Source organism: Grus americana, chromosome 2 (genome assembly GCF_028858705.1).
Source record: "Grus americana isolate bGruAme1 chromosome 2, bGruAme1.mat, whole genome shotgun sequence".
Lineage (NCBI taxonomy): Eukaryota > Metazoa > Chordata > Aves > Gruiformes > Gruidae > Grus > Grus americana.
Genome location: NC_072853.1, coordinates 115641613 through 115667997, shown reverse-complemented (window position 1 = coordinate 115667997; position 26385 = coordinate 115641613). Strand labels below are relative to the sequence as shown.

At 37.6% G+C, this 26385-nt stretch overlaps 1 protein-coding gene across 6 annotated transcripts in view; it reads right to left on the bottom strand.

Annotated features, from left to right (window-relative positions):
- BBS9 (Bardet-Biedl syndrome 9) overlaps positions 1-26385 on the bottom strand; it is a 305135-nt gene that overhangs the window by 73247 nt on the left and 205503 nt on the right. Inside the window, exon 23 of one of the 6 annotated variants that reach the window (XM_054817042.1) lies at positions 22972-23027. The exons of the other annotated variants lie outside the window; for them this stretch is intronic. Coding sequence (XP_054673017.1) covers positions 22987-23027 — 41 coding nt within the window. The 3' untranslated portion in view covers positions 22972-22986. Of the gene's footprint in view, positions 1-22971; positions 23028-26385 lie in introns of those variants that run through there. 6 annotated transcript variants of the gene reach the window in all.

Below are 26385 nucleotides of genomic sequence, written 5' to 3'. Positions count from 1 at the left end.
TTCAGGATCTTTCTCCTCCTTTGAAGTTCAAGTGAAGAGAAATCAGAGCCATCAGTCATCTGCAATGTTTGGAAAAACTCAGCTTTCCATAGCCAGGGCAGTGATTCACGTTATATCTGAATTTTATCCAACATGTCCCTCTAACTAATGAATTTGACTGTCATTAAGTGTAACATACATAATAAAAATATCGTGGTCTAACAAACTAAGTGTGAGATTCAAGTTAAGGAAATTCTGTATTTTAGTCCCTGATTCCTCCTCAAACTTCTTCATGTAATGTGTCTGCTTTAGTTTCTCCCTGTGTACATACATCTAACTATCATTACCTGCATCACAGTGGTGTTTTGCTGACCAATGAATCTACAAAATGCTTACACTCGGATCTGCAGAATGAGACATGCAAGTGTCTCTTGTAGATAGTGTGCAACTACTCCCTTCCCAATCCCTGGCAAGCCTAATATACACAGCTGTTTCTTGCAAAATACTGTCAAATTTTGGTAAAGACATTCCGTGTCAAGGAGTTAGCACCATTCCTAGGACAGAAAATAAGTCAGAGAAACAAGCAACTACCTGGCACATCCACGTGCATTACAGAACATGAATCAGAGTTAGGATTCACCCAGAATTTTTCTTCATAAATCTGTGCACCACTTCTGTAGCACAAATGAGACTACAGTTGAAAGACAGAAGCTGATTCAGAGACTCCTCCAAAAAGACAAATACCAATAGAATAGAACCTGCTTTGGATACCTGCACAAAGCATCAGAGATATCAAAATGGACTGGCCATCTGCACTTGGCAGATGTCCTTAAAGACAGTTAAACTTTTGGGGGCTTCCCCCCCCAACCCCTTTCCTTTTCTGAATTTCAGAGATGGACCAAATACAACATTCACTTGATTCTGGGGTGGTCAATTTGTGCAACTAGAAGTACTTTTTATCCAAGAATTCAAAAATAAATGGCTGCATGCTCTTCCACCATTCAAAGGGGTCTAAAGGATACAGGAAATGTGCCACTGCCAATTCAATGACTTCTGCAACTATCACTCTATTGAAAGCAATTTTGGGAGACTTAGCTTTAGATTTTCTTCTCCTACATAATCAATGACCTTTCCTTTGTTGCGTGTCTCAAACCTTTTTCCTATCAAAAGGCTCAGCATTCAAGCAATACCACCTGAGCAGATGAAAGTACTAAAAAGGACAGCAAAAATGGGGAAAACATGAATGTGATTCAGATGCCCTGGGTAGTTTTCAAGATCACAGAGAGCCACAATATGAAACTCTTCCAAAGGAAACGCAACTTCCAACACTTACTTGTTCACTGCTTTAAATTTAGTATTTTCTATTTAGCACAGTGACAATTTCCCACCCTGGTAAAATACTGATTTTTAAATTGAAAACCCTTGTAGTAACTAAGTGTTTAAAGTGCTGATATGGAATCTTTACTCTTGACTGATTATAGTATATCCACACAACATATTTTATAGTGTGCAAAACACAGAAGAACATACCAACATTAAAAAAAAATGTTACTTTATTATTTATCTGCTGCTGTACTGACAATTAGCACCATTTGCATCCCTGTGGGCCTAGTATTTTCAGAGTATTAAACTGAGTAAGTTATGTGACACTTGTCAGTTTATTAGAAAACAATGACCCATGGATTTCATTATGAAAGAGGAAGGTCATCAAAAGTTATCAAGATTTGATTAAGCCTCCTTGATCAAAAACGTACCCCTCTGACCTTTCCTTTTCCTGTGCTTGCAAGAAAGTTATTCCATACAAAACATTTCTTGCAAATGCTCAAATTTCCTAAAGACTACTGGACTGTTTATTTTTCCAACTGTAAAGGCAGCAAGCAGCAGTGTTAATGATATACCTACTTTGAAAGCAACCACTTTGCATACAAACAGAAGGTAAGTAAATTATTTCCCTTCTGCCCATCAACAAAGTTATTTTCTGCATATCGTTAGATAAACCTATTCAGACATATATTTCTGCAAATTATGTTGTAAATTACCTTACTTCCAGTATCCCCATGCTAGCAGCTGAATGAATATGCGGAGAAGGTGTTGCCATTCTCTTTAGTAACATGATATTCCACGGGATTAATTTCCACTATACCTTCATTTTCTGTAGTGATGCTTATGCTAGTAATCACTGTGAATGTTTTTTTATATATATATATATATTTTCAATGTGTTTGGCACAACATTTTGCTAAATCACTAAGGCAATGAACAAATACCAAGAAAAGAATGAACAGTTAGAAAATGAAGAGAAACCAAATCATGGTCTGGTGAACTCTGGCTCTGCTTTAAACACATTAGCAAATACGTACTTCAGCTCCTCATTTCTCCCCTACTTCATAAAGCACTATTAACCCCTTCCCTTTGGTTGGGGGTGGGAGCTCAGTGCACTGATAAGATACCTTGAAAACCAGACAGCCTTCAATGAGTTAACTTTTCTTCCACAAAGGTGAAGAGTTTTGCTGACCCAGTGCGAGTCAGCTTGAATAAAATTCAATTCTGCTGTAGTCAACAGGAAAGTAGGAAGGAAAATAGGATTTAACAAACAAAGCATAAAAAGTCCACAGCAGGAAATCATTATTTGGGCAATTGTTCACTTTGTTAAGAGACTGGACTGTATTAATATCTATCAGGGCATACTGCTGTGTTTGTGGTTTCTCTTTAGTGCCACGTCTAGTCTAATTAGTTACAAAGTGGTCGTACAGGCAAACGAAATCTGCAATTGTGCGAGGTTTCCGAAGAATACAGAATACATATGTCACTGATGCACAATCTGGCACCAGCTTATTCTGGTTAAAGTTTGAGTGGTTGACTAAAATTAAATCAATACTAAAGGAAGCTCAGAATTCCAATAGAAGTGGTTTACAGAAATAGTTTCACTGACCATTACAGCTGCTATGGATTAGGCATGTTAAATGGTTCAGTTCAAGTTAATATTTTTAGTATAGATACACAAAAAACTGCAGCCGCAGTATTCTGCCTGCATGTTTGCAGGCGTTACAGGAACACACATAACATTGTTCCAAGTTACCATTTTACATTTATCCATTTCAGCCATGCTTCTTACCACAAGAAGGTTAAATTAAAGTACATTAAAATATAATATTAAAATATATGTGTGTGTGCGTGTACATATATGTATATGACACTGCAGTTAAGAAACAGATTTGTAGACAAAAATCCTGTAAACCACTGGGGAAAGCCTGACATTCTATAGGGTTTTACAGATCACAGAGCCTTACTCATACAGTGATCATAATCATTATATTATGAAACACAGAAAGCTATCAATAATAACCAGTGAACAAGGTAACACCAACAATGTTTGTACTGGAACAGTTCCTTAACTTTCCTAACTATGAGAGCTGCCATAAACGAGTTTCTTTAGTATATTCTGAAGGTTCTGGATACAAAGCAGCACCGCAGGCAGAACACTCACCTCACGATCTAGCTATATTTTAGCTCCTCTTTTTCCAAGTAAAGGGAAATATTTCCCTGGCTGACTGCCTTACTCAAGCTTCTTTGAAGCTACCTTAAAAGCCACAACCAGCCTCTGAGAAATGAACTTTTGGTTACAAACTGCAGGTGGTGAGGTAAGAAAAGGTTTGCAATATAACACAGCTCAACTTTTTATCAGACTCAAGACAATTTAGATCAATATAAAGGCAGTAGAGTGATGTCAATTCACATTGCTTGTGAATGCAATTCAATGGTTTGTACTGAAGATAGATTTTGATTTACTGGGTTTAGGATGGGAGCATGGCTCCGCCAAACACTATTTCCCAATGCTGCAAAGACTTAAATGAGACACATGCTGAATACATCACTCTGATCCATTCATTTATCATCTTTTATGGAATTTGAGGGATTTATTAGGGCCACGTCTTTCAACTATTAACATTTTATCCAGTTCACAGGGCATCAGCTACTCAGAAGAAAACTGGAAAAGGTCAATACGCACAGCCAGCTATTGCAAAATGCATCGCATGCGTTGCATTTTACTCCTGACCCAATAACTCCCCTTTCCCAACCTTGATATTTCAGAAAGCATGGGTATTTTTTTGTATCTGACACTTGGCAGGACTATTATTTGCCACCTTTTGCAGTACTATGCTTTGACCACTTTTAAAGGTGTGAGATCAAACCCAGTATCTGGCAACATTTCTAATCCCCTCTAGACAAGTCTGGTGCTGAAATGTAGAAAACTGGTGCAAGGATCCTGGTAGCAGTTAAGGCCCACATCATAAAACCAGTTTGGGAATAAGCTGATGAGAGACCTGTATAGGTTACCTGTGCCTCCCCTCTGCTTTTGATCTCTCAGGTAGCCTTACATTTGAAAAGTCTCAACCAAAGCAGCCTTGGGCTTTAGATCTACACAGAACCAGCGGCCCCATTTGCCTCCGTAACTACCATGGAGGAGATGCACTGGTACGCCTGTTCAGCCTCAGCCACAACTTTTCAAAAATAAAGTGCATAATATTAATTACATGTGCCTCAGCATGTTGTAGGGCTCCAATACCCCTGTTGGGTTTACTAATCTATGTATCACAATAGTGCAGGAGTTTCCAAACTTTACATAGATTACTTGATTATTCTATCAACCATACATTTATTAAAATTTTGTTTCAAGCAATAGCAATTTAACTCTAAAATAATTCTTTTCAGATTTAGTCTCTGCTAATTTGAAATCAGTTTCAGATATGTACATAAACAGAGATTTTGTTGGAATTACCTGTAATATACAGATTCATAAAATCCCTCACATAAATCTGAGGGATAAGCCAGGTTGCTGGTAATAACCTGGATTTATAGAACAGAATTTGATCTGCTTATTGTGAAAGGTTATCTTTTATGTTGCAGTTACACTGACTGCCTTTTTTTGAGATAACCCATTGTAAAACTAACAACCCAATACTCACCTTTACACAAGATGGCAATTCAATGAGGTAATCTTAGGGGTGAATTACAAAGCATTAAAAACAAATTTATAATTCTACAAATTATTAGCAAGAATGAGTGTCATGATTTATTTCAATTTCAGATACTTGAATATCATCTCAGTGCACTGAATTCTACTGACAGATGCCATGATATTATTCAGGAAAATTTTGTAGGACAAATTTACAAGATGACATTGCAAGTTTTGTCAGTCAGGGCCCAAGTATTACATATATAAAACATTCTTCTAATTATTAAAAAGAGAGCACGATACATAAATCAAGCCTTATAGTGAGAACAAGTAATCTTCTGGTTTTGACACTAGGCTGGCACTCAGGAGATGTGGACCCAGTTTAACTAAAATTACACTATGCTTTTGGGTATATATTTTTAAACATATTTAAGATGTCCCTCTGAAAAATGGGAATAGTAATATTTTTTTTATTCAGGATGAGATTGCCTCTTCTCATAAGATTTCATGTGCAGTAGCACAATAATAAAATAATCTCATAAAAACCTATTCTAAGACTTCAGACCACAATTTGCACTGACTTGAATTATCCTCAGCAAGTTTGCCGATGACACCAAGCTGTGTGGTGTGGTCGACACGCTGGAGGGAAGGGATGCCATCCAGAGGGACCTTGACAGGCTGGAGAGGTGGGCCCATGCAAACCGCATGAAGTTCAACAAGGCTGAGTGCAAGGTCCTGCACGTGGGTCGGCGCAATCCCAAGCACAGCTATAGGCTGGGCGAGGAGTGGATTGAAAGCAGCCCTGAGGAGAAGGACTTGGGGGTATTGATTGATGAGAAGCTCAACATGAGCCGGCAGTGTGCGCTTGCAGCCCAGAAAGCCAACCGTGTCCTGGGCTGCATCGAAAGAGGCGTGACCAGCAGGTCGAGGGAGGTGATCCTGCCCCTCTACTCTGCTCTTGTGAGACCCCACCTGCAGTACTGCATCCAGCTCTGGGGCCCCAGTACAGGAGAGACATGGAGCTGTTGGAGCGAGTCCAGAGGAGGGCCACGAAGCTGATCAGAGGGCTGGAGCACCTCTCCTATGAGGACAGGCTGAGAGAGTTGGGATTGTTCAGCCTGGAGAAGAGAAGGCTCCGGAGAGATCTAATTGTGGCTTACCAGTACCTGAAGGGGCCTACAGGAAAGATGGTGAGGGACTGTTTATGAGGGAGTGTAGTGACAGGACAAGGGGTAACGGGTTTAAGCTGAAGGAGGGTCGATTTAGATTAGATGTTAGGAAGAAATTCTTTACTGTGAGGGTGATGAGGCACTGGAACAGGTTGCACAGAGAGGTTGTGGAGGCCCCATCCCTGGAAGTGTTTAAGACCAGGTTGGATGAGGCTTTGGGCAACATGGTCTAGTGGAGGGTGTCCCTGCCCATGGCAGGGGGTTTGGAACTAGATGATCTTTAAGGTCCCTTCCAACTCAAATCATTCTATGATTCTATGATTCTATGAATTCAGGAAGAAAAGGGGCACATACGGACATCGGTGACTCTGAAATAAATATGACAATACAAAGAGTGCACTAAGTGCCTGCAAAGTGAAACCCAGGCTTAACATGAATATATAAGGAGAAAGTATTTCCAGCTATTTTATACTCTCTAAATTATGTTACAATCATTTAATGTCTTTTACACTTCTTTTATTCAGTGGCATATGAATTGTACTTCAGTGACATACCCAGTCAATACTAAGACAGTATGAGGCTTTGTATTCCCTAGATTCATACAGTAACTCTGGATACAACAGTCTAAATCAAATCTCCTGCTCAAAGCAGGGTCAACAAAGAATTCAGACCAGGTTGCTCAGGTTTTTATCCAACCTATCTAGTCCTGAAACCTTCAAGGAAGGAGATGTCACAGCCTCACTTGGAAGCCTGTACCAAAGTTTTACTGTCCTCATCATGAAAAGTTTGGGGGTTTTTTCTGCCTTTATGTCAATTTGGAACCTCCCGTTTCAATTTACAACCATTGTCTCCTCTCCTCCTGCCTTGCAGCTCTATGAAGAACCAGGCTCTTTCTTCTCAAAACCTCTTCTTTAATACTGGCAAGCTGCTCTCAGGTCCACTCTGAGCATCCCCTTCTCCAGGCTAAACAAGTCCCATTCCCACAGCTTCTCCTCACAGGAGAATTTTGTAGTCCTCTGCTGAACTTGTGCAATTTTATCAACATCCTTCTTGTACTGGAGGGGACCAAAACTGGACACGATATTGCCAATGTGCACATTTCCAGGGGTTTTTTGTTTTGTTTTGTCTGGTTGGTTTTGTTTGGTTTTATTTTTTTAATGTAACAATATTTTTGCTCAATTACTTGAGCTAATCTAAATATAGCCATTAACTAAAAATATTACAATAATGGACTACTAGGAAGGATAAAAGACCTCATGGCCTGCATCTTGATATTGTCGTGAACTCCTAAGATAAAGAATATTCTTTTTTGAGCATATAGTTTATTTATGCTTTCTTATTTACATCAGGATTTGTCACTATTTACTGTTTTAGGAGTGCCTATTTTAACTAATTATTTCAATACCACTTTTTTCCAGAGATGGGTATATTTTCGAAATACTAGATATCCTGCATATGCAGAACAAGAATGTTTTCTGAGTACTTTTGCTACTCAAGAAAAAAATTGTCAGACACAGGTATTAAAATCCACATCAACTTTTCATATTCAATTAATTATCATCTCCTCTAATTTAGAATATTTGTGGACTAAGCCCTGCATCAGCTATAGTTATTCTTTTAAACAAAGTACTAAACCCACTCTCATAAGCCCCCACTAGGGTTCCTTCTGCCTTTGGACCACATGCAATTTTTCCATCTACCAAGCTCATGCTATACTCAGTCTCCTATATTCACAGTATAGAAAACTGTCTTCCTGCACTAACGCTATGAAATTCAATCCTTCTCCATTGCTGTCTTTTAGAAAGCAAGAACCAACATCCTTGTCTTCATACATCTCAGTCACCGTTTTCTCATGTCACATTTTTCATTGGCAGTCTTATGAATATAAAACCTTTTTCAGACTAAACCACCAAAACCCCACAAAACCCTACCAGCCCTGCAGTAACAAAGCTTGCCTTATTTGGTGTCATCTTGATCTTACCTGTTTATCAGTACCTTCAATCTTCTCCCTCAACCTGCATAAGACATTTGAAAAAAAAAATTGCCTTAAATATTTTTGTAGGCAAAAATAATTATTGCAATGCATGACTCCTATTATGTGCAAAAAGCTACACAACAATTACTTCATTTGTTAGGAAGAGGTTAACATCACTCTGTGGGCTCCTTGTAGAGCTCCAGCAGTTACAAAATGTCTTTGTGTAATGTATCAGCATTCCTGAATTTTTGTGGAATGGAGCGGGGGGGTGGGGGGAGGAATCAATATTAAAAATCAAGGAGCTGGAGCCTTTATATGAAATACAGTTTTGTTCTTACCACAAAGCTAAGTGTTTTTGATATTTCTGAACTTCTCAATCATCTGTGACCAAAGAATACTTCGCAATGAATTATGTTTGGCTTCTATGTTAACGAAAAGCCAACATGCATAATTTATAGAAGCTAGGAACCAAACATTTTAAAAAAAAGTCATAAAAAAGCCATAGGAGTCTTTAATGGGAGACTCCTCACCATCCACTGGAACTGTTATACAATATTTTTGTCAGATTTATTAGGTTTTATTTGAATATGTTCAGCTTCGCAATGATGTTTGTTCAAAAATTCCATGGAGTGAAAACATTAAAAACCAATAAAAATCAAACAAATGAAAGGTCATAAGAAAAACAAGGAGTCTGTAGAAGACTCCGTTTTCTTTTAAAGCCAGTATTAGGCTTAAATCTCAAACATAAATATCTTAAACACAATGTCCCTCTTTCACAAAGATGGATCCTGATATTTTGCTTTCTTTTTAGCTTTTATGCTGCTACCCCTCAGTACAATGACTTCCTGTAAGGAGTGGTGTTCCACCAAAACAACTGTCATCCCCTTTCTATAGTGACAGAGAAAGGCTTCTTCCAGAGACAGGAACTGAAGCAGCAGTGGGAAATAGCGTAAGGTCTGAATCCTGAGCCACAAACATCAACAAGGAGCACTGCCATGAGCTTGCACAACTTCAAAGTATATGTAGCTAAATATGTTTTGTAGTGCCATGTCCCTGACTCCAGATAAATGAGATTGCATAGAAAATATTCTGAAAAACAAAGCTACCAATAGAAAATCTTTTTCTTCACTCTGTTCCTTCTTTTGGGACATATTATTTGCTTGTTATACAGAACAATTAGGTTTTCATGTAATGAGTAAAAATCATCTCAAAAATCAATATACTTCATTTGAGTTTGTCTACAAAAGGTAAGACTTTTCACCTACACCATCTTGCAAACCTTGAACTGCCTTATATAGATAGTTACTAGACTATCACTCTAAGTCCTAAGCTGTCACTGTAGGTACCATGCCATCTATGGGCTCATCTTCTCTACAGAATTAATTGAGCAATTAATCTGATGTTGCTCCTACCGTGAGTCATGTCTACACACATGATCTTTCATATGACAATGCAACTTGCCTGACGTATATTAACAGATGTCCAGATAAAAAAAACACGACTTTGTACATCTGAAGAATTAATTTTCCAAAGAACCCAAACTAAAAGTCAAGCTAATACAGCCACAAAAAAGTCGAGCAAATGGTGCATACCATATTCACATTTACCTCACTAGACCCCTGAAAATACTTAAGTTGCATCCAAATGACTTTTAATATGAAAAAAAGTGTATTGACAGAATATAAATCTTAGATCTTAGCCAAAATGTTCAATTGATACTAAGTTTGAAGGTATGTATCAGGAAAACATTAACAAACCATCAATAACACAATCTTATTCTGTGCTGATGCAAATTACTCACAAGAATTATGAGTGACGTTAAATAAGATTAGACTGCTTACGTGCTACTTGTGGAAGCAGAGGAATGAAATAGTTTCTACTTTGAAAACAATTCAAGAGCTGGATCTCATTCCCAAGGAAAGCCTGATCAGGCCAAAGTGTTTGACAAGTGAAAAGGTTAGACAGCACAAAACATCATTTACCTACAAAATACTGAATTGCCAGTGTAGTTGAGAAAGAGCACTTTCAAAGAATCCAATCCACTGCTTCTTAAAATCAGTAATTTAGAAATTTGTCCTATCGATTTATTCTTTTTGAATCATGAAAGAAAGTACTGATTTGGAGAGGAGCTGTTATGACATTCATTGCTAAGCTTAATAAGGTAATTCCTTGGATCCTACATTGCTTGTAGCAATAATTACGGATTACAAATCCAGAAACAACCTTCTGTTTACCTTGTCTTCTAGCTAAACTACTGCCTTTTGGCATTTCCTGTTCGCCTGTGGTACCTCTGTCCAGAGGTTACAAAGAAAACAAGCTAGGAGAAGAAATGCGCACTCCTCACTCTGATAGCAGTCTTTTTTTCCGGAGCATAGTTCCTATGGTAAGCCATTCTTCTTCTTTATAAACATTTTAACATAAAAACCTACCTCTCAAGGTCAATCATAATAAAGTCATCATCTTAGTTCCAAGAAGGCATACATTCAAAGACCTGTTCCACAGGTTGTCAAAAATAATTGACTAATTTTCTTCAACAATTGAATGAAAGGAAGCACTGAAAAGATGTGACAAGACAAAAATTATAAAATAGTTGGGTTTGGGGATTTTTTTTTGCTTATCCACATGTAAGTTCTACAGGGAAAATTATTTGAATAAAAAAAAAAAATCATTAAATAATTATTGTCAGGCATTTGCTTCCTGTGCAGCATCTAAGAGTTAGAACGATTAACTGCTTCAAAGTGTTAGTTTGCCTGTCATTATTACAGAAATTAAGTCTTCAGACATCTGAAAGCCTCACTAGCTTCATACAAAAAGTATAAGCAACTCCATATATCTTCCTACACTTCATGGTGACATTAACTCCATGATGATTAAACAGATCAGGAATGGGAGAATAATTATAATAATTCAAAATTTTCATTTCATATGTGATCATATTCAGTACTGCTGGTATAAGGATCCTGGTGACTTTAACCAATGTACCAGTGGACAAGTAATAAACACCATCAAAAATCTGTGCAGAATTTGACAGGCTTTTTTGACATTTCTATCATATTTAATAATATTCCTCTCAGATTCCTACAGGAAGATTCAAATTCGACCCTGACTTCTATTAATGTCTTCAGATACATTTACAACACACAGAGGTATTAGATCTCTTTGGAAATTTTAGGTCTTAACCACTATTAAATTTTACAGAACTTTACATTAGGAGCCTGGACACTAGTAAGCATGTTGATAACCTCAGAGGCCAAAAATCAAAATATCTTTACATGCTCTTAGTTTCTCAAATACATGACAGACATACCATGGCAATATGGCATGAGGGAATCTGTACCACTGTTGTGTCTGATTTTCCTTTTCTGTGGAATACAGTTAAACATGCAATGAGGTAATAACATGTGTTCTGTAGCAACTACTCTAGCGACCTACTGAATTGTCAGAAAATAAGATCTTTACTATTTGGAATCAATTTATAAAACCCCATAGCAAATAAGGGATTTTTCTCTACCCTATACCAAAGTCTTCCATAGGACAGTTCATGAACATTATGCAAATGTAATCTCCAAGTTAAGCACAGACCCAACTCATCAATCATGGTTTATCACCATGAGGAAAAAAATCCGCTGCATATAAGATCACATACTTTTCATTATAACTTCTCAGAAAATTCCATAACTACATTACTTATTATTTAATAGACTGCCTACCTGAACTTGTGGAAAGCATTTGACACTGTCCCACACAACATCCTTATCTCTAAATTGGAAAGACAGGGATTATATGGATGGAATACTCAATGGATAAGGAATTGGCTGGATGGTCACACTCAAAGAGTTGTGGTCAACAGCTCAATGTCCAAGTGGAGATCAGTGATGAGGGGTGTTTCTCAGGGGTCGGTATTAGGAGCGGCAATATTTAACATCTTTGACAGCAACATGGACAATGGGATTTAGTGCACCCTCAGCAAGTTTGCCAACAACACCAAGCTGTGTGGTGCGGTCGACACACTGGAGGGAAGGGATGCCATGCAGAGGAACCTTGACAGGCTTGAGAGGTTGGACTGTGTGAAGCGCATGAAGTTCAACAAGGCCAAGTACAAGGTCCTGAACCTGGGTTGGGGTAATTCCAAGCAAAAATACAGACTGGGCAGAGAGTGGATTGAGAACAGCTCTGAGGAGAAGGACTCTGGGGGGTTGCTGGATGAGAAGCTCAACATGACCTGGCAATGTGTGCCCGTATCCTGGGCTGCATCACAAAAGGTGGGGCCAGCAGTTCAAGGGAGGTGATTCTGCCCATCTACTCTGCTCTTGTGAGACCCCACCTGCAGTACTGCCTCCAGCTCTGGGGTCCCCAACATAAGAAAGACATGGACCTCGTGGAGCCAGTCCAGAGGAGGGCCACAAAGATGATCAGAGGGCTGGAGCACCTCTCCTGTGAGGACAGGCTGAGAGAGTTGGGGTTGTTCAGCCTGGAGAAGAGAAGGCTCCACGGAGACCTTATAGCAGCCTTCCAGTACCTAAAGGGGGCCTACGAGAAAGATGGAAAGGGACTGTTTACAAGGGCTGGTAGTGACAGGACAAGGGGTAATGGGTTTAAACTAAAAGAGGGTCGATTTAGATTAGATATTAGGAAGAAATTCTTCTCTGTGAGGGTGGTAAGGCACTGGAACAGGTTGCCCAGAGAGGTTGTAGAGGCCCCATCCCTGGAACTGTTCAAGGCCAGGTTGGATGAGGCTTTGGGCAACGTGGTCTAGTGGAGGGTGTCCCTGCCCATGGCAGGGGGTTTGGAACTAGATGATCTTTGAGGTCCCTTCCAACCCAAACCATTCTATGATTCTATGATATTGAGTAACTGATTTATTCATTGATGGTAAACAAGGTGAATACAATACGTAAAGCTGTAGATTTTGCTAAGGTATTTGCTGCAGTTAAAGCTGAATTACTACAACGACCTGCACCCAAGAAGCCATTCAGCTGAATTCCAATCAGGATTCTACTGTGCTATGCAAACTCAAAACTTCATAATTATAAAATTAAAGTTGTTTCTCAGTGTGCCAAAAATATTTTTTTTATGCGAAAAGGTAATAGTATATTTGTAATAACCTCTTTACCAATACACTCCTAGTAACAGAACCAGCAAAATTCCCCTCCTCTGTCTTAATCATCTCAAAGTAAAATGAGTATCAACATCAAATAGGGTCATTTCAATATCATTGACACTTTGTTTCAGCAATATTTTTATATAGAAACCAAAGGAAATTAATGCAATCTCATATTTTAATAGGAAAGCAAATCTCTATGGTTAACATATCCAAGGAACATAAATCATTCCTAATCTGGTCAAACTGTCAGTCAGGGTGTATCCTCATAATCAGGACAATGGAACTACTGCTCCATTATCTTATGCAAATACTTTAGATTGCCAAGCATGACTTTTACAGTTGATATCTTTCTCATTAAAATGCATGATTTGATCATGCACCTTTGACGCTTTGATAGAAAGACTAAAAAAGATTCAGCGATTGAAATCATCAATGCGAATACTGGAATTGGAAGACACATGCATGTGATGCACTCCTTTAATCCATTTTAATAATCTTTTTTGATATTGAACTCTGAGTTATCAATCATAAAATTTATTTTGGCTAAGGCAGAATTATATGCACAAACATGATACACATGCAGCTCAAATTATTCTTTCCTACATAGCTGGAACAAAGTAAAGCAGTAAATGAAGCATGATCAACAAGACGACACAAAGACAAACTTGAAAATCTCATTTCTGATGACCACAGTTACCATATGTCCATCTGCAAATGCAGATAAACAAGTTGCTGGGTAGAATTTTCAAAAGCAATCAATGTTATTCATGGTCATATTTAAATAAAATAAAATTTCATCTTATGTGTTTCTTTGGTCTGAAGATGATAAACAACCACTTACCAAAGTATAAGACAGCTGGCAGGTTTTCACAGCTCAGGAAGTGACTGTATTTTACTCGCCCGTTTTCATTTTTCAGTCAAACTTAGGTAAAACATTGAATGACTTAGAGGTCCACTAGTAGTAAGGCTGAGTATTCACACTCTTTACCTGTTTATTAGTGCTTTTTAACACAGCTATCAAATATTATGCAATTATATATTAGTTCCTATTGCTCAGCCTGCAAACAAAACCCTTCTAAAAAAAGGGGGGGGAGGGGAAGTAAACATGGAAAAATGCTTTATATTAACTTCCTTCACATTCTGCAATCTCAATTGTGCAGTAAAGCAACATTTCAGTGAAAAAAACCAACAAACAAGTAACCTTAGCAAGCCTGTTTCTAGATAACTACTTTCTTCATTTTGACTTTTTTAACAGCAAGAAGAGAAACACAACCACACAAAGAATACAAACCTTCCTACAAAAGCTCCTTCCCAGGTTGACTGTTAGTGCACATGAGAATTTAGTACATTTTCTGCAAAACATCCAGTTAACACAATGATGACTCAATATATTACATCTCTGTTAAACTGACGTTCTATTTATTGAGAAAGTCTACAATGGAGACTGATTTTGGATGAAATACTTAAGACTGAATGTAGACATGGCACAAAGAGAAACACTTTTTACTTTATTATCAAAAGAGTCTTGCCTTCTACATCCCCCATTTCATCCAAATACACAGATGATCTTAAATATAATTAAGCTGTCACTGTACACACACTGTGTCTGTCATAGGCCTCAGTAGCAGAAAATTGCCAAGGGCTAAACTATTTACAACCACCCTCTTTTTTTTTTTCCTGAAAGAAAACACCGCAGCATTACATAATTGTTTTACAATGCCTATTGTTGAAGATTTCACAAGGAACATAAAGTTTCTTTGGGAGCTGTTATCTGTAAAGGGAGTAAGGTTACATATCAACAAGCAAATTTTACAAGGATTTTCACTGTCACCAAGGGTCAATTTGGTTAATCCTTTATCAGTAAAGCTTTGCCTCAGGAATACAGCAGTTTTCCATTTTCAGAGAATTTTCCCCTTGCCTGTCCCAACAGTTTCACTCCTCCTCAGAAATCTGGCCAGTGCCACTGACTTTAACAAGTAAATTAGCAGAGATCTAAAATTAAAAATCCTACTTCTGTCTTAATACTGTGCATTTTGAAACACTGCCCGTTCTGTAGCACTTAGAGAAATGCATGTGAAAAAGAAAAAGAAGTAAATATTTACTGCTTTCATGCACAGAACAGGACCAGAAATTTAATACTGTGTCAGCAGACCGTTTCAGAACTGCATCCACAGAGTCTCCGGTGATACGTAAACTTGCTGCCTCACCCTTACGCATTTTCTTCTTCAAAGCGGATACCAAAGAAATAAGTTTGTCCCCAGTTTTTTAACATCAAAGACAGTATGTCAAATTAATCCCTAGTGTAACTCAATGAGATTTGTCCTTCGTCTTATTCCCCGAGGAAAGCACTATTCCAAAACATACATTTAATTAACATCCTCTCTCATCTATAGATTCCTACAGGGCTTTTAAACTTTTCCTTGTGGCATACTCTTTGCAACTAATGTAAGTTGATACAAAGGCCCCATCAATGCTGGTGCTTTATTAGTGTTAGGAAATACTTTTAACTTGTATGTTTAAAGATGTTTCCACAAGCACATGCATAATGTGGAGTGATCACTCAACAGTGGAATTACGCGACTAACCTAAAGCAAAACTAAGGAAGTAGCTTTATAGTCTGTGACAGCCTATGGAAAAGTGGTGGAAGAGAAGGAGAAGCAATGCCTCAAGACAAATAAAACTGGGTACGAAAAAAAAAATTGACCATTGATCCTATCTCATCTACATTAATAATAAAAGGCAAAGCTCCTGTTAGGTAAAATTACATAGGATCAAACTTTTATGAAGAGGAATAAAGTTGTCTCAGGGCTCTCAATTAGAGATTATTACTAAATTCTCTTAAGTATATACTTAAGAGTCTTCCTGAAGAAAAATCTCCTTGGGTGTACACATAAACAAAGGAAAGATAACACAGTTTTTCCTGAATCAGACCTCACATGAGGAAAATAGCAGCCAGGAAGGGAAAAGTGAATGCAAGTGTAATGGACAGGAGTAATACTATCTCCTAACTGCATTTAGCTTCTTGAAATTAGAATTAGGCAAACCAGATAAATACAGACTCGGGCAAGGTATCTGTCAGATGAGGCTAATACCAAGAACTTTTGGTTCTTGGACTTTATCCTCTGCCTTATACTTGCTCTGGAAATAGCAGCTGAACAGAATCACCAGCCATTGTAATGAAAACGTCTTTGATTACAAAGTATCCATGAGGTCAGAAAAACCTCAAATATCCAGAATTTATCTTCTGGAAGCATTTTAAATGACATCTCATTTTCCACAGCTGATAAGAACATGACTTAATAGAATATGCACTTTGTGGTGTGATGTGATCTTCTAGTAAGAAGGTCATGCCAAACATTCCGTACTTCATTATTTTCTCATGTGTGCAGGCTTTTTACATTAGAAAAATTCAACTTTCATTGTACTATATCCTCAGCCGCTAAGATTCCTAAAGTACAATGTGATTTTTGAGAAAGAAATTAAAGGTAGTAAGAGCTTGAAAACAAAATGAAGCTGGTGCCTTTAAAATCTCTTCCCAAAATTTAAGCGATCTTGCCACACACATCCAATTCTTAGCACAATCCAGTTTAAAAGAATTGATCGTTTGCGAAGCATTCTAAGATATAGCACTTACATGCTTTTGCAATATAAATGGGGGTAAATTTATTGTACACACTGTTAATTTATATTTTCTTTTCAAAAAATTTATAACTGAGAAAAAAAGCCCATCAGAACAGCACTCCAAATCACTGTTCACCTGAATGCATTCTGCAGAGGAGGCTTCCTCAGTACCATGGAAAACAACTAAACATCAAGGTTCTAGAAACAATCTTCTTTTCAAGGGATAAGCTTTCTAATTTTATCTTCAGCTTTTGTTCAATTAAAAACTCAGCAGCAGCTTCCAAAGATCACAGAGCAGATAGATTATCCTAACCATACTCACATTTGGGTGAGATCCTAGACATATATCAGTCAAAGAAAAAGTACTCCAAATTACTTCAGGGGAGGAAGCTTTCAGCCCTGGTATGAAGTATTACTCCACAAGCAGTTCCACTGGTCCGCAATTATGCAACAGCAGCAAGACATGGTAGAATAACTAGTCATGAAGCTCTCTTCAATTCTCCAGGAAAAGCTATGATTGTTTGGCTTGAAGTATGACTTTTAAGACAATATTTTGGACTCCGGAATTTAATTCTTATCCTGTTTTTTTGCATGACCTTGGGTGAATCTCAAACTCAATATACCTCAGCTCCTCCTATACTAAAATGAATGCAGCATAACTTACCCACCCCTATAAATCTTTATGCTGCTTAGATGAAAGGTGCTTTGCAACGTAAGCGCAAAATCTTGTTATTTATTAAAGGAGGCTTATACCACAGCCCCTCACTTAATGTTGTTAGGGCCACCCTTTACCTTTAAATCTAGCAAGACAATTATTGATTAATGACCACATCACCTCTGTCAGAAATATGAAAGCATTATAAACATGCCTGTGCCTGACAAATCAGCCGTCTTAAGCAATGACTTGTGTAATTTTATCTATTTATCCTAATGCACTCCCACTTTAGTAGTTTCTAGCAGTCTCAAGTGGATACACTTACATTAGCCAATCCTAATTCCTGTGGGTGGTATACTGGCGCTGCTGCTGAGGTGCTCTCAGCTTTAGTTTATGAGCTACTCGGAGGCTAACGCACAGATCAGTTCTCTCTTCCTCACATGCAGGTTTTTCAACTCATTGCAAACACAGGTTCAAATTTCCAACCCAACAGGTAGGACTAAAAAGTAAAATATTGTCTTAACCTACAAAATACTTGGAGTAGCCACCCTATTAAACTTTATAGGAATCTACACTATCCAGGGCAATATTGGCCAATTCATTTCTCAAAAGAAGATAATTTACACTGACTTTAGTGACACCAAATGATATACTGCTGGGATTACTGTAGGTCTTAATACCTACCAATAGGAAGGACTGAAAAGATACAATAACAGTTGTTATTAAAAAGCAGTCAGTTAATCTATTTTCAGTGTATCATTGAAACAAATTTCCCAGTTGTTACAAGGACCAGTTCTTTGCTATTGATGGTAACAATTTCATAAGTTACCAAAATTCATCTTAAAACTACACTTTGCCTGAATGAACCCTACTGGCAAGCTGTTTAGGAACATCACAGTGCTTTGTAGATGGCAAAGGGGAGACTTATTTAGAAATTATTTTATCTCGGCAAGAAGTAATAAAAAGCAAGATATTCAGCTAGAAAGCAGTAATCGACCCGGAGCAAGTTATATTTATCCAAGAATTGGTGTATTTAAATATAAAATGTAGATCTGCTAAGACTAAAACACACCATTCCCTGCTAAAATTAGTTATTAAAATTGGTAGACTGGGAGAGCAAAACTTTGTAAAAATGCTAAGTGCTTGCTGACTGAAAAACGTCACATTAGCAGTAGATAAACTGACTGAAATAAGTAGACTGTCACAATATGACAGGAACAAACTGTTGCATCCCAAATACAAGGACAGCTTTTTTAACGTGGCAATAAATTATGACTGAGGAAGAACGCGCACAAATGACTTTTTCATCCCTCACCGCAAAAATTTCTTACAAACAGTAACCAACTACACATTAAAGACAAAATACTGTCAAAAACAGTGAATCTAAGAGACATAAGAATGGCAAAAGCAGTTTCTAAGACAGTAGAATTAAAATAACCAACGCAAAGTATAGATCCTCTCCATCTGCCAATTAATAAACCATCTATAGATTATTCTGAATTAGAAAAAAAAAAACCAACACACAAACAAACAAAAAACCCCACCCTACTCTTGCAACTCCCTGTAGCAGTTTTTGTAGAAGAGCTGCATTGGTTTTTTTTCTAACAGCTGTAAAGGTATCTCATCCTATAACAAGCAAAACACAAGAGGAATGCCCTAATTGTGAATATAGGTCTAAAAAGAACCCCTAAACCCTATGACGCCTTAAGGAAAACCAAAGCTTCAAGGTACAGTGGAGCTGTTGGGAGGCATTTCATTTACTGTATATCATATTTTGAAAGCATTAGTATCTGCTGTATTTAGAGACTGACACTATCAAATATACTATCTGGTCATACACAGAAAGATTACCAAAAAGGAAGTGCAACCACAGTAAGAATCACTGCTGTAAAAACCCAGCCTAACCTGAAATCAGGGATATTCATAGTTTTTTAATGAAATATACTTCTGTATCCTAGTATCCTACATTTTGCTGAAAGCATTTGTATCCAATGGGCATCACAGGCAGTGCTGCCAGGCCACTGCCAGTAAAGTCAGATGTGTAAGAAACAGAGACAGCCTACGCTAAGTTAAACACCCTGGTGCCTTTCCCACTAAGTTACCAGAAGTTCCACCACTAGACCTGGCTGCATTTAGCTTTCCTTTATGGTCCATTTTCTTCCTTGTCCCTTGGTACATTTCTTGAGCAGAGATATTTGTTAGCCCTCTAAAGAATGAGAGGCATATAGTTGAGCATCCACAAATCTGTGAAACAATTTTGCTGCCTTCAGTAACACAGTAGCTGCCTAAGTACAGTCTTCCAAAAGCTTCAGTGTTTAAAGGAGGAAAAAAAAAGAATTTGCAAGAGGATCTAAAAAACAATTACCCTTCATTTAGTAAAAGAGATTTACATACCCGAGTAATCAATAAATTATCCCTATGACCTTCACAGACTCTATTTCCTCCCCTTTCCCGGGAGTTCAGTGGGTACAAACATGATCTCTATTGCATATCCACGATCCCCTTTCTTTTCCTACAAGATAATGCTGCTCTGAGTTTTTCCTTCGCTCTAAACTACTTGGTAAAAAAGTTACCTTTTTTAACGTTGTTATTCATCAGGCAGATGACTCTTGATCATCTTCACTGTATGATCTGTTCAGTATCGATAAAAATCATAATCAACAGAAACACTTAAGAAAAGGAGTACTGGGTTGTTTATAGTTCAACACTGGGGAAAAATTATTAAGAACAAACTTTTAACCATTTTTACAACAAATGCGTTTGCCTTTGAAACAGTTATAAGTTTCACAATATAACTGGATGGACCTGTTCCTAGACCTACCCATCTTTTCTCTCAAAATGAGCTTATTACCAAAGACTCGAAATTCAAAATTTTGTCATTGCTAGCACTGTGCCATGAGCCTGGAATTCTACCCCAAGACTCAGGAAAAAGAGGAAAAGATGCAAGTAGCCTTACAATAGAGATGAAATTTACAGTGTGATAAAAGTACGTGCAGGGAGTTCACAATCTCAAACTGTTACGCATAAACTGTAGATATGCACAGTCCCTACGGAAAGCTTTTAAAGTTCTGCAGGAGCTGCAAATAGCAGCGAGGCCTAAAGCAAAGCCAAGGAACACTTGGAACTTCTGAGAAACTGAATGTCAACACAGTATCATTTATGAAAGTATGCGGTGAATTCTGAGAAGCTGCCTCACAAGTCTCAGCTCAACCAACGACTTTAGCAGGAGGCTTAACTGCTTTTCCTGCTACACTTCTTCTTGAACCACTTCTATTTTGACCATAGAGTGAAGAGCAGCAGACAGTGTAAATCTCGTAATCCCTCACCCATGACATTTAAACAGACAGCGTTGTCGTGAGCAACATGATTCAGGTTAAATTTTCTTTAAAGGACTTCCCTGCTTTAATTATTTTTTCAGTGAGAGTTGACAATAGTAACACACACACACAAAAATCATAAACAAGCAAATAGGCTGGACGTCCATCAAGAAGCTGTCACTAGCGAAGAACTGCGTATGGGATGATATCAGGAGGTTACTCATCAACAGAAGAAAACTCATCTCCATATTAAAAAGCTCATCTTTTGATCTGTATGAATTCCTGCTGTTTGTGACATAGTTATTGTTTCAAATATCTAATACTGGAGTTCAGAGGAACCAAAGAACTCAGAAGATTCCAGACAGCAGAAAAGCAATGCAACAAAGATTAGTGCCACATAAGTATTACTTTTCTCTGTATTAGAGCCAATAATTCCGGGTAATGATATAATGAATGCTGCAACCATGTAAGAATACATTTAATATTCTTACTGCAATGACAATAGAAATACAGAGGACCTGCACATACAAAAGGACTGTTCCAGCCTTAAATTCTAGCTCAGTACATGAAATAATCACATGTGTAAATCCATTCAGTGGGCTGCTGTATTGAGTACGATATTAAAACACATTCTGGAAAACCATTGACTTCAGTGGCCTGGATATCACAATTATCACATTAAAGTGGGCGACTAATGAATTGGGTCCCCATGCGGCTATTTCCATCATGAAATATGTATCCCAATAGCTTCAGTGGTTTAAATGTCATTATGAAGATAATTGAAAAATCTGGTCCCTGTTCATTTGCATAATAAATATTAGACAGATCTTTTTGAGGAAATCGGCAGTCTGACTCATTTGTTCTTCCTTTGCCATTAAAAACAAACACAGCCCCTGGAGAATTTTGGTTGTTTTATCGTTGGTTTTTTAACCTCTTTAACTCCTAGGTGGGACATAGCCCACATTCGGATAAAGGGAATACAGCTAAGAAGTGGTACTATAACCTCCCCATCATCTGACATACAAAGTGTGCCAGGAGATGCTAAAGCTGAGCTCTGATGCCTTTTCCAAGTACTTCCTTTTCCTCAATATGACTATGAACCCCTCAAAAATAAAACAGCTTGTAACTGAAGTGAAGATAATAGAGGCCACAAAAAGGAGATGAGCAAAAGCTCAGCAGGAGGAGGTAGTAGTAGTCTCTGAGTCTATTCAAGTCACTCGAAGACCTGGTTCACCTCTGTATTCACTTTAATTTCTTCCAGCCAACAACCTAATACCATCTCTTGCTTAAACATGGAATTTCACAGCCTATAATATGGTCTTCCTTTTAACCTCCTTAGACGTACAGAAAACACAGGATGGCTGGCTGAACACACATACATAAAATCAGACAAGGCACCCATAATTAATGAGATACACTAAAATTATATCACCCTATATCACTTCTGTTTAGGCAGAAGGATATAATCAGTTCTTCAAATTGAAAGTCAGTGCACCACCACACAAATCTTGCACCAACAGTTAAAAAAGGTAATTTATCTGAGCATATCTTTAACGTATACAGAGTAAATTTAAAGACAAATTATAAATTTGTCAGTTTTGTCATAGAGGTTGTTACTTGTAGTAATATAATTGTCAAGGAACATACAGATGTTACAGTCAAACCTCAAGCACACAGCTTTTTGCAAAAGGCTAGAGCGTCAAGGAATGTTTTGACTATATAGCATTTCCTGAATGAATGGGAACATTAGACCTTTTTACTGATATAAGACTATAAATATGAAAATACATTGTTGATGATAGTATATCTTAGGAACAAATGAAAATAGAGGATTACTTAGATTTTTTTCTTTTTAATATTCTACTTAGAGCATCCATTCAATAATATATCACATATGCATCAAGGATAAAGGGACGGTGACAGAAAGTTATACTGTCCAGAGCTATAAAAAGTTTTTATTGCATGTTTAATGCATCAAAAACATAGTTTTAGCTTCTACAAAAATTCAAACAAGCCCTTCAATTGAGTTGCACATGAGCAGGACCACTGTCTTCAAGCTAATTCATGCTGCTTCATAAGCAGTTATTAAAAAATAGTTACCTATTTTCCCAATGGATTTTTGTTTATCCTCTAGTAATTTTTTTTTCCACAGAATAATATTGCGTATGACCACAGAGCCTTTTAGTTCCTTGTGTCTTAAGTCCATAGGCCTACTTTTCAGAGAGCAGATCAGTCAGCCTAAAAGCTGAATCTGAAATAAGACCAAAATAAAAAAGGCACGTTCAAAACCACAAGAATTATTAGTTCTGCTTGTCAACTACATTTGAAAAGTTTTTACAAGTCTAATTCTGAAATTGTGTGAGAACTAGCTGGCAAAAAAGCTAACTATAACTTATCAGGAAAACACAAAGAAATGTAAGCCATCTTGAGTGATTCTCAACAGCTGCATTTTAAAAACAGAATCAGGACTGCAAGTGCATAAACTCTGATGAAAACACTGATTTATTTTTAAGTATGTTGTACTTGGAAAATCATTATAAACCAAAACAGGGCAGAGCTCAGCAATAGAAAAGAAGCTAAAAGAAATCCATATGGACTTCATCTTTTCACATTTTTCCCCCAGACAAATCCTGCTGCCCTCACTGTTCTTTTCTGTGCCCCAAACTGTACTCCTCTCCCTTCCTTGTATTCCTGCCACCTTCAATACAGACCTCATTGCTAGTCTCTCTCCTTCCCTTCCTTAGAGCTAATTATCCATCTGTTTGTCATTCAGATCCTTCCCAAAAGTTCCTTTCTCCAACAACACTCCACAGACATATGCATTTATGTGTATGTGCAGGACAAACTCAAATCCAGGGGAAATTAGGTCCCTAAGTGTACTTGCGCACCTGGATCTGAAAGATTAGGCTGGAGAAATGAGAGATAACAACATAGTAGTTAACTTTATTCTACATTTGATTCTGCAGATTGGACGGCCAATGTGCTAAAAGTTGAATTGGAATTGTGGGAGAGATCCAGAAATACCTCCTCAGGAATCTCTTAACTTATGGGCCGAAATACCCAAGTGGCTGTCTGGTTCCAGAATGCAATCTGGGTCACTTTTATCTGCCTACATAGCCTATGAAGACAGCAAAATATCTTCAAAGTAAAGGGTCCAAAACCCCCAAAAGCTGTGTGCAGAGCCGCTACAGACAGCCAGTAGGAAATGTACTTTACATGTGTTGGAACTTCATCTCTCATCTTCCACCAAAAGCATGACTACCTACCAAGTGTCTCCAGCTGGAGTGGATCAAGGGCAGAAGTGTCCACTGAAGACAGGTGCCTTAATAAACAGGGTTATTTCTTTGTAAAACTCCCTTCTTGTGTTTTTGAATATATATAGCTGTCATGCCCAAGTTTTGCTCTAAAACAGATGGTGTGGGTGTATTTTAATAATACTCAGGGAATGCAACTCCGGTAATATTCAAGCACATCCCCACTTACTGGGTGAAAGGCAGTGAAAGCAAGGGGAACTTTTTGTCCAACAGACATCTTGAGTGCATTTAAGGCATCTCTAAGGCTAAAGCAGAGCATGAGCTCACTATTGTCCACTCCTAAATCCCATTTTAAACACCAAAACAGGTGTTTCAAATCTTGCCTTTAGAAAAGGGACACTGTGAAAGCAATCTCAGTTCAGTGCAGCATCATTAAGACTATGCGATCTAATAAACAGATAAACTTCTGTGTATCTTCATTTAAAAATAAAGATCCAAGTTGTTCTTGAAAAATATTGTCAAATGTATCATTTCATGGTGTCAGTAACAACAAAGCACTTTCATACGTTTAAAGATATAAAGACCCAATTACAGAAAGAGATCATAAAACTGGGTTTCTAAAAAAAAAATATGTTAGCTTACGTTAGCTTCATCAGAGTATAGACTGTACAATAAAAAAGATTCAGACAAAAAAACCCCCAAAACACAACAAGAGAAAACAACATCTTTCCTCAGTAAGAAATTCTCTGTGGTATCTCAACTGACATTTATCTGTAACTGCAGTCCCGACCTTCACTATTCATGGCGTTGCCTATGTAAAAACAGCCAGCAATTGGCAATGACGCAGCCCGATAAACCTGGTATACAGTTTCAGAAAGGAAGAAGATTGAGAAAGACAATAGAGGAAAAATAATTCCAGCAGAAGGTTGAAGATACAGGGTTTGTTGTTGGCAACCCTCTTCTGTACCTCAGGAGAAAACTCCTTTCCTGCCTACTTAAAGAACAGCAACAGACATGCGCAAACAACAATGAGAATACGAACTGCTTAAAATTTTGGCTCAGCACCATACTTATGGGCGATATAAAAGTGCCAGAGTATGAGCTGGTTAGCCAGTAGGTGCTATATGTTGGGAAGTGCCAAACACTGCATGTGAGGTACTAAGAGACTACAGCTTCTGCTGAAATAATTTGCATGCACTCAGGATCATGCCTCTGGTTGTGCACTGCCAGCTGTTACACAACACATTCCTGGAACGAGATCAGCGTAAATGAGCAATGCTATGTTTAGTGCAGGACATAATGGGTTATGAATCAGGAGCACTGAAGACAAGAAGCTATTCTCTTTTTCAAAAAAAAGATGTATTTTCAACATGTATTAAACACACCAGTAAAACAGTGACTGCAACTTTGAAAATATCACTGCAACCATTTATTCCACTTAACATACCACCTGTAGACAGAAAATAAAAATATGCGAATACAAATGGAAAGTAAAATTCTACCACAGTTAAACATACCACACACAGAGACCTTTTCATACAACATTATCAGCCAAAAGAAGAAATGTCAAAAACCATAACGTCAGTGAAATCTATTAATAAAATAAAATTTCATCAAGGCTCAAGCCAGAGGACACAGCAATAAAACCTTGGTAAATAACCTTACACTATGCTTTAGAAAAAAATCAGAGGGAGAAAAGTTAATACCGTTTTTAATTTCAATCTAGACTATTTCAAGCTAATGGAGTTCTTTTTGCAGTTAACTGGGAAAACAAGAAGTTTAGTTACCTAACTACCAAGTAGGCAGGTGGAATCAAGTGGCTTGGTGACTAAATCCCAAAATATGGCCGTGCAATTAAAAAGGAGACATAAATTTTTCCTTAAAAAATTATAAGTCATCTTTCAAAAGCAACCCCTTAGGGGAAGAAGAAGAAGAAGGAAAAAGAGAGAGTTCCTTATATTTTCTCTAAGACCTGCAAAGTAACTGATCCTTATACTTCATCACCAGAAGGCTTTTCTGTTAGAATGTAATTTGGAATAAACAAACAAATAATTTAAAATGAAAAGGACTTGTAGGAGGCACATTAGTAACAGGTATGTTTTTTTCAGTTCCCTTTAATCTGCCATATAGCTTTATAATTAGACAGATCTGATCCAAGTGAACCAAGTTAATCCATAAACTCGATTAAAGCAAAACTCTAATTGAGGTTTCTACTCTCTGTTCTGTGGATCAAGTTATTCAATTACTTTTGCCTATACCAGCACAGATGTACTATGGTCTCCTTTAAAGCCAGCAGGTTTATACAACCATGATTTTTTTTTTTTCAGAAGTCTCTGGACAAGTTCAAACTCATGC